The 10,282-nt window shown below is 39.5% G+C and overlaps 1 protein-coding gene across 1 annotated transcript in view; it reads left to right on the top strand.

Moving 5' to 3' along the window:
* The first annotated feature begins 878 nt into the window (after nt 1–878).
* Nucleotides 879–10,282, top strand: part of jmjd1ca (jumonji domain containing 1Ca) — a 38,687-nt gene continuing 29,283 nt past the window's right edge. The window contains exons 1-2 of the mRNA XM_079458850.1: nt 879–1,204; nt 9,478–9,627. Coding sequence (XP_079314976.1) covers nt 1,073–1,204; nt 9,478–9,627 — 282 coding nt within the window. The 5' untranslated portion in view covers nt 879–1,072. The remainder of the gene's footprint in view (nt 1,205–9,477; nt 9,628–10,282) is intronic.

Genomic DNA, 10,282 nt, shown 5'->3' with positions numbered 1-10,282 from the left:
AATAATATTCTACATTTAAAATTATGATTCCTCTTCTGTCCAAAACATTAAAAACTAAGATTTCCTACTAAGACTGTTGACCTTAAGAACAGTAGTTTCCTTGTTGTTGTGTAGGTATAATTTTAGTAGCTTATACTTCCGCAGGTTTATTTTTAACATTCACAAGACAACACTGGTCATGCCCAGTGACAGCTCTTGCACCATAGTCATGCACCATGATACAGAAATAACCACTAGCCGCTTTTGGGGTGTTGTTAGCAACATTTATCCATTCCAATTCACCCCATATTTCCCAAATTGTTATCATGTGATCATTCAATCATCTTCTTTTGTATTCCTTAATTTGAAAACAACTACTATATTCAGTTTGTACATTATTGTGAATCTAAAGTGAAAATGCTTATATATCCCATTAAATAACCAGATTTAACTGCTGTTTCATGTAAACAACCTTCATAATCAATAATACGACTATTTGTTAAAATGCCCGATTAGTCTGAAATAATCAATGAAAACAAGAAAATGTAAAGACCAATAGGGGCTAAATATCGACAAAAAGCAACAAAAGATTTATTGTCTCAAAATATTGATGTATTTTCTCACCAAAGGGCTTTTGAAAAACGTAGAGCATTCTGTAACTTAAACTGTTCGTTTAAAATAAGTGTGATAAAGAAGCTCACGTTTAAAATGAAGGTGAATGTGAGGGACTACTTTTCTTTCATTTGAAGTAGTGCATTGATGAGGGACCATCAGAAGTGAAGTGAAGCGAACTCTGGCGGAGGACAGAGTCTGTCCGCCGTCTGCTAGTACTGCATGCTTTAGCGGAGGCGGATGAATACCAGGTGTGAGCGAGCCATAATGACTGTTACTACTCTCCCAGTGTAAATCAGATTCTGTGCGCACAGACGCATCAACGCTCGTCAGAGGACGTACGGAGGGAAATTAAACCCCTGTACTCAAACTCTTTATTTAGCCCAATTGCCGCATTTTGACAATGTGTCAACACCGTAGCCTGCAGTCAAATTAAGTTTGTTTGTTGTCTGTGGACATCTCTCGCACTTTTTGCGGGATTATGGCGAGTGAGCTGGTGGGGAAGCGCTGCCTGTGCGTGAGCGGCGGAGGGTCGCTGGAGCTCGCGGCGATCTCGCGCTGGAGCTGGAGAGCCGGAGTCATCCGCGCGACCACCGACCCATCTGCGCTAACGGTAAAACTTAACACTCTTGTGCAGTAAACTTATTCACGACGGAGATATAATAATATAACGTGTGTTTGAATATTTGTACCATTTTGTCATAACTTAAAGTTTCTTCGGGTTAGTGATATTAATGCGAAATTGATTGTTTCTCTCGGTTGTTTAGTCAACAAACATTCCGGCCGCTATTACTACGAGTCGATGGCCGGGCGCGTTACTATGATAGAAAACCAACAGTTGATTGAAGTTTGTGCGCATATGTGTGTGTGGCCACAGCTCAGCGGGACTTCGCTTCGATTTATCAGCTGTTTTAAAACAGTTTACCGCACCGCTGCTGTAGCGCCTAACGACTCTTATCAGCCTCATCGATAATAATGACTGTGTTTAATATCGTCACCTTGCATTCACGTCATTAACTTCACTTGAATTATTGATACGCAATTAGAACCTGTCAAATATTGTGTAATTACTATGGAACCGTCTGCATCATGTGTTCTTGGGTTTGAAGTTAAAGTTATTGTTTGTAGTATATTAAGCTACTGACGTTGAAACATGAAGAATGTTTTACAAGTGTTTGCTAACATGTATAACCACACTCAGGTTCCCATCGTAGATATCGGGGAATTTACACTATTATTGTTTCCAGGTCTGAAAATCAATAAAATCAAAAGTCGTCTTTCTCTGGCTAGACATTGCCATTGTAAACTATAGGCTACTGTCTTAAAAACCGATTGCCAACGATTGTAGGAGTTATGGTGATTAATTGATCATAAGATGTGGGATTCACATTTCTTAATGCTGGTAAACTCCCGTAAAGCCATTACAGTACATGTTGATGTATTTGACTGTAAAGTTAATCAAAGGCACACTTTCCTCCTACACCGACCCTCAGCTTGAGATCACATCACTCTACCAGCATTTTACTGAGCAACTGATTGAACGGTGCATTTGTTTTTGTCTCAGATGTGTAGGGGGTTTCTTTAGGGTGCAATTTACGAGGGAATGGTGAGGATGTTATTAGACATGTTCATCTAATTGACAAAAGTGTATTTGACTGTGCGTTATTCGTTTCGTTTGATTGGATAGTTTGGTGGGGCTGTCATATGCTTCAAGAGTGAGTGTTTGTGTGTAATTGAGGAAGAGAGAAAGTATGTGTCTGGTTATTACTGGCTTTGTTGTTCAGATCACATGTGGTTTTGTTTGGTTGACGAAGGAAGGCTATCAGAAGCTTGCAGGCTTGTGTGTTTGTGTGTGTGCTCACAGGTGGGGTGTAGCTTGTGTATCTGTACGGTGTGTGGTTTTGTGGATGTAAGCTTTGGTGTGTAGGCATCAACAGGGGTATCCTATTGCATTGTTTATGTGTAATTTATCTATCTCTGAGTTTTTGTTACATATATAAAGCAGTAATCTTATTATTGTAATTATGAAAGCGCTATTTATGTAAGCGTACGTTCTTTCGCATTGTGTCATCAGTTATTCCTTCTCTTTATTTTTTTAAGCTGGGACAGATGAGACTCAGCTCGACTTGTTTGTCAGGACAGCTGTCGGTTTCCTTTCCTTGTGTATTTATATGTGTTTGTGTTTCATGAGAGTGTGAGCACATGTGTTTGTGTGTCTTTGGGGACTATGTCTTTTGCATCATTGGCTAGACGATGTCCCCGTGGCAACAAAGGCTTAGCCGTGTGACTGACAGCTTTCCCTCGGTTACAACCTCCTGCTGTGTTAGTGTACGTGTACACAAACATACACACACATGTCTTAATGCTTCTCATCATCTTTATAACCTGTTGTTTGACCATGCCATATTTCTATGGGTTTTACCACAAGTACCGCCGTACTACCGGCACTTCCAGAAGTTATATCTGATATGTCCTGGCTTGACAGCTTGAGATATGCAGGTGTGTGTGTGTGATGTCTACCTGACCTTATCCTTTTTTTGTTGTTTTATTGAATCAGTAAGACACTTATTGTAAATGTAAGAAATGTAGTGTGCTGTACCTACCAATTCCTTTTAATTGAGATTTTATTCAGAATTTGGAATGGTCTGTTATTGCTTCATTGTACATGTCGGACGTAATATAGACTATGTTTATATGAGTCTGAGATAAAACAATGCTTTTCATCATTATGATGGACTGTTTATTTGTGCAGACTAGTGTTTTTGTTTTTATTCGAGAGCTGTGGTTAATATGTTGTTCTCTGGAGATAGTTCTCAAGAGCTTCATGTGATGTCATTCATCTGATGCAGACGTTCATTCATTTCAGCTGCATTTACATGTACGTGGTGTGCGTGTGTGTATTATCAGCTGACTTTGATAGTACTTTAATTTTCTTCTGCATGAATTAAGTAAAACCAGATGTCTCTCTTTCACAGTCTCCTTGCATTTTCTGTCTGTCTTTCCACCTCTCTCTCGCTCTCCCTGTGTTTGTACTGCGCTCTGTTTAAGCACTCCTCTCCCCCTTCCCTCCCTGTGACTGTGCTTGCACTGAGGGCTGTATTCCAGCTCCCGCACGTGTGTTTGTCTGTCCACACGCAAATATATGCTTCTTCAGTGTCAGAGACTGGGCTTGAATTTGATCAGTTCATGCATAGAGAGGTAAAAAGGTTGATATTTTAGTCTATCTTTAACCCCCCTTGGGACCGCAGTTATGAATTATTGTTTATTTTTACGTGACCCTGTCTGTCTACAAAATGTCTGTGTGTTTGTGAGCAAGTGTGTGTGTGCTCTGCTCCATATACGGTTTTCTTTTCATTTGACCCCTTGACCTCTGGCAGATGGTTTGATGCTTTGCCAGGGAAGCAATGTGTGATTCTGCCGACCAGACAGATTTTGTACGTGTGTGCGAGCGCTTTAGCTTATCTCCTGAAAGACATAAGAAGTCCAGCTCAGGCGTTGTGATTGTAGATATGAAGGATTGTACACTCACACACACACAGCATTGACAATACAGAGCTGTTTTATCTGCCACTTTGTCATTTCACCATCTGATGATGCATTACTTGTACGTTTGTGTGAGTGTACCCTCTTAACTATATTGTAAGGCCAAATTGGCACCCAAAAGTGAAGAGAACCTATCAAATCAGAGCAAACATTTCTCTCGGGACATCCTCATTTGTAAAAGCGTTATAATAAATATATATATAAATATATTTACAAAATTTTGAAATTGTAAAAAGGCTAAAAGTTTTCATTTATGATTAGGTTAAAGGTTATATTCTAAGGCTAGAATATATTATATGTGTATTAAAACATCAGAAGTCAATTGTTTATTTATAATATAATTATTACTTATTACCTTTATTATTATTATTATTATTTATTAATATATTTATTATGAATAATTAATTATTTATATTATAATAAAGCATAAGACATTTATCTTGATTGTTTTTAATTGTATTTTGCTGTAACGCTATATTTACACTTTTATTTGTCAACAACCCATATACACTTTGAACACTACATAAAATCATTGTCAGCATGTCTTTTTATTGTCTGTGTGTGGTTTTTACAGATGTGTATTAATACTTTATGTGTCTCTGAGACAGCCATGCTTTCTCAGAGTAAGTGTCTTTGTAAGTGAGTGTCTGTGTGTGGTGAGAAGGAAACGGTGTGAAAATAAGAGAGTGTGTGTGTTTGTCAAACACATAGAAAGTTTGTTTAAACTGCAGGAATAACATGCATGACAGAATCACAGTATCAGGAAGAGAACGCTGGCCTGGATGCACAGCCACAGTAGACGTCCAACTCGTGGTCCTGTGTGTGTACTTGTGAAATAATGATTGATGGTATTGCTCATAATGTGAGGCATTTCACAAACACACATGTCACGCACACATACATTTCGCGCACTTAATACAACTCATCAAATCCATTATGTTATTATGAGTACTTATCATGGAAGTGTGTTAGCAGGAAGTCATCAGGGTGTCTGGGTCCCTCTTTGATGATGCGCACACACACTCACATGCCGCACGCAGCCTTCCACCACTCCTAACTACACACACACACACACACTTCAGAACTCAGGTTCACTACAGCAAGTCATGTTCATTTGAGCAAACTATCTGCCACAGAATCCCCCTAGTTGTTTTATTATTAAATACTACCCTGTGAGTCAAATGACAGTTATCGCTATCAGTAATTTGATTGGCTTCAAAGTAAGATAGTGAGTCCACCAACTTTTCTCATATGACAGCTCTTCCAGGATCCCTCCATCACCCGACTCCTCCCATGACCCAAATAATAACATGTTTGCCAATCCAGTAGTACTTTTTTATTGTTAAAACCAAATTTATTACTGTAAGTTTGTGAAGAGTGGGTGGGCAGGTCAACTTCTAAAACTTCAGACTGCAAACTTACAAAGCTGAGATATAACTCATTTTGCAGTAATTCTGTAGATTCGGCAGTGAGATATAGCATGGCAATAAACAAAGTCTAAAATGTGTTCAACTAAATAATTCACTAATACTGTAGATTACAGTGTCCATACATGTCAATATTGTTACAATGTAAATGACTGTGAAAAAATTTACACACATTGTCTGTATTTGTCACTACTGAATGTATTCACACTGTAATGGAAACATTTTCATATTTCTTGATTGGTTATACATTCAAAATTAATTTGTAGCAGATTTGAATGACATGCAACTAAAGATCAAATATTAACTAATGTCTGTTACACATTGTGTTTTCATCACATGTACACACACATTTTCACTGCCTTCATCTTATCTCTTTTTTCCCTCTCTTGTCCCTTTCTTGTTCTCAGTGTTTCTCTCTGCCCCCCACCCCTACTCCCTCTCTCAGTTCAGTAAATTATTGATCAGAGAGGCGCCTCCGTGGATCACAGAGTTTGTGAATGTGTGTGTGTTTGTGTGGGTAACGGTGTCTATGTCTGTTGTACATACTGTCTGTAGCCCGGAGTGCAAAGCAAACACACACAGTCACATGATAGTGTGATGCTACTATGATGGCAGTGTGCTTTATATCCCCAGACTATCTCTATTTCTCTCCCCAGACTCTCTCTCTCTCTTTCTCTCTCTCTCTCTCTCTGGTCTTCTTTCACACACACAGTGTCAGTTTCATCAGGAACATAACAAGACCATCTCATTCACCCCTTTGTTGTGTTATCTCAACGACAGGAAGAGATTATTACAGTTCTCTCAGAGTGAATTTCCATTTACATGTGTGTGTGCGTGCGTATTTATGTGATTCCGTGCGTAGGCTAGAAAAAGAGACCAGAGGCGGTGTGTTGTGTGAAAGACAGGAAGACAGTGTCAGGTTGTGTGTGTGTGTGTGTGTCTGAATGCTGATTCTATAAGCATATTTTGCCAGAGTGTTGGCTGTGGTCCAAGCTGAAAGCTGATGCTTGTGAATGTTTGCTCCCACCAGCCTCAGGGAACTGTTTACTGTGTGTGTGTGCGTAAATGTTTCTCTCCTGCAGTCTGTCAATAAGAGATACTGCAGGACTTTGTGCGTGCGTGTGTGTCGTGCATGCATGAGTGTGTGCACTCGGGTGTGAGTATGCAATGGTAAAGTTGATTTGCAGGTGTGCCTTTGGGTTTGTACGCATGTGTGGGTGTGTGTGTGTGTGTGTGTGTGTGGCCATGTGACTGTATGTGTGAAACACTTTCCTGACCTGTTACAGCTTGTCGATGCTTCATGGCCAGACGACTAGGCACACATCTCGGCCAACGTGGGCATTCATATTGGAGAGAAGTGCAGCTTCTTGTTAGCCGCTTGCTATCTGAGACACACACACACACAAGTACAGAGTCACTTTGAAAAATGACAGCATAACATTGTAGATTTACATTCACAGGACAAACGAAGCTATGTGTAAGAGTGTGTGTGTGTGTGTGTGTGTGTGTGTATGTGTGTGTGGTTTCAAAAGGCTGCAGGACAGGTTCGTATGACTAATGATCTCCTCTAAATGAATAATTGCTGTTTTCCTTTCACGCTCCCCCTCCTTACACGCTCTCAGTAAGACACACACACACACCTCTGATAATGGCAGGAGAGCACGTAAATCACCTCTGTGTCCGACACGCATCCCTACACAGAGAGAGAGAGAGAGTGTGCGTGTCTTTGTGTGAAAGAGACAGTTAGAAGATGAGGGAAAGAGGTGAGGATGAAAGACAGCAGAGAGAAAAGAAGCTGAGGAATACGGAGAGAAAGAGAGAGAGGTGAAGGTTGGACAGATAATCACAGAGAAAGAGAGAGGGAGATAGAGCGGGGGGGGGGGGGAGACTGAGACGGAGATGTTGTAGCATAGCAACTCAAAAACTCTCTTCTCTCTGTTCTCTCTCTCTCTGTTCTCTCTTTTTCTATCTATCTCTCTCATGCTCAGCTCAGATGATCTTGACCAATGACAGCATGTGTCCCTGCAATGAATTATTTTTGAGTCTTTTTTCTCCTGAAGAGTGTGAGACAGATCATCTGTCTGGCAGACAGACACAGGCACATCGGTTTGCTTAATAATGTGTGAAGTTTGCTATAGGCTACAGGGAAAACTGATGAAAGGTGAGTCGTGACATACTCGGCATGAGGACAAAAACTAGTGATGGGCGTTATGGCAAAAATCTCATTCATAAAAGGGCAAGCAATTTTATATCTTGACAACTGTATTGCAATATAGTTAAAAATGTTATAATATTTGGTAGAATACCAAATCGGATACCAAAATTTTCCCGGTTGGATACATTTTATGAAGCCGTAACCAAAACATTTATTTTGAGGTGTATTTGATCGTTGAGACAGCCATCCGGATTATTATAAGCGCTCTTCAGAGAACACATGCACACACAAAGCAGCCTCTTCACAAGTGCTAAATTAAGTTCAGTCTTGTGGCTTTGTTCTGTTTTTAATAACTCATTCAATACAAACTACGTCACACTCTTTATTTTCTCATTCTCCGTGTTTCTTTGTTGATGTGTCATTAACTAAGCAAGCAGTTATGCCCACTGAAAGTCACCTATGTGTATACACACTAAATCTACTAGTTAAAGGTCCACTGTATGAAATTTAGCAGCATCTAGTGGTGAGGTCGCGAATTGCAACCAGAGGCTCACTCCACCCCTCTCTTTTGAATCACTACGGTGGCTGACACAGGGCTAAAATGTCGTAATGGTTTCGCTTCTTTGCCCGAAGGAGATGACGTATTTATCAAACGTGCTCTATAGAGCAGTGTGTCTGTTTATGGCTACTGTAGAAATAACTTGGCCAATTCCATGCAAGGGGACCCGCGGTGTATGTAGATAGAAATAGCTCATTCTAAGGTACTGAAAACATAGTGATTCATTATGTAAGGGGTTTAGTCACCTCTGAAGACATCGTTGTGTATATTATATTGTATTTCTGTCTATAGATCTTACAAAAAATTACTGGAACCTTTAACAGGTTTAGTTGTAGCTACAAAATATAGCCAGCTCTATTCAGCCTTCTTGGGTCTTTCATCATCCATATTGGATTTTTATTTAAAAAAAAGCCAAAACAAGACAATCTGGATGTTTTAAAATGTAGCCTATTTGAATATGGTTTGAGTTAAGCTTTAAGCCGAACTTCTTAAAGGAATCTTTAGTACTCCAGAATTTTACATCACATATTCAAGTTTACAATTTCCCTTTTACGTGTATTTATGTGTGATTCTTGAGATTCAGACTTGTCAACCTATCAATCACGGTCTACCCAAAACTCAAACGTACTGTCTGCTAGACAGCTCATGGGATTTGAAAAACCAAATTATATTAACAGGGATTCAGATCTGTCACAGATTGAGCTGTATTGTCATGCTGCAGTAGGGCTGAATGGCTCATTGCAGACGTTGAGTGAGTTTTAATTTAGTCTGGCTCAGTCAGAAGTACGCTTGTGACGCTGTGCTGGGGACAAACACAAGTGACGTCACTGAATTCACACGTACTCACAGTGCCAAGAAAAATATGTCTCCTGTCTGGTTTGTGCTGCAGTGATGTGGCCAGGTCTTTGAGATCTGGAGTGTGTCTGTCTGACAGCACTATATGAATGTAATCATGCATATTTGCGTAATCCATGTTATTTCCGTTTCATGTTACGATTGTGTTAGCGCACGTTTGTGCGTGTGTGTTACGCTTTTGTACGCTAACATTTGTTTCTAATTTTAAATATTTGTTTACTTTTTTAATTGTTTATGAATTTAATCAATCAAGTTAATGATGTACGTATAAACTGTATGTGAGTATGTCTACACACCTGGGTATCAGTAAATACATCTACAATCTTCTCTCTCATTCTTTGCATTAGGTGTGTATACACTGGGATGGGGAGCAGTGCGCAGAAAGGAAGTGGAGGAGACTTAGAGAGGAATGCGAGGTGGTTTTGTTGGAGCAAGACCTCGTCTGGGCCTCCAAAAAAAACAGTGTCCATGAAAAGAGGAGCCAACAACCTGCCTTGGTGAGTCGACAAAAAACTCCTCATTGTCACCTTTACCTCTGTCCAACAGATCTGTCTGATGCATATTCCACACAAAGGGGTTTACTTCAAATATCAAGCTTCAATCTGATTGACTGGCTTCATGCAGTTTCCATGAGTCTGGATGAACAGCTTTTATTAGACCACCAGGAAATAAAGTTGCTACTATAATGAACATTTTAATTATTTAATGGTTGCTTGATATGCAAATTTGCAAGATTGTATCATTAAAAATGAGCCACTTGGTAAAAAGTCACCCGTATAGTGTGCTTTGTTCTTTAATTTACTGGGTTTTGTACCTAACAAAACGATAATATATCTGGGTTACAATTATATTTAGAATTTTTTAGAAATAAGGCTAATAATTTATAGGCATAATAACCTTAATTGGTTTAGTGTAGACATGAGATGTGTATTGATCGAACAGCACAATAAGCTCCCTAAAACAGGAATGTGAGAAATGTAACAAAAATATTGATTCTTGTCTTATTGATATAGTATCACGGAGTGAAATATTGCTTCACCACGTATGACATTACATAGAGAGCAAACTGTGGTTGGTTGCTTTCAACGTTTGACCTTTTCCTGTCCCATTTGGCAATGTTTAACTGTGAAGCTCGATCTGTACGACAGACTG

Source organism: Barbatula barbatula, assembly GCF_947034865.1.
Source record: "Barbatula barbatula genome assembly, chromosome: 6".
In the NCBI taxonomy this organism is placed as follows: Eukaryota; Metazoa; Chordata; class Actinopteri; order Cypriniformes; family Nemacheilidae; genus Barbatula; species Barbatula barbatula.
This window is presented reverse-complemented; position numbering and strand designations above follow the sequence as displayed.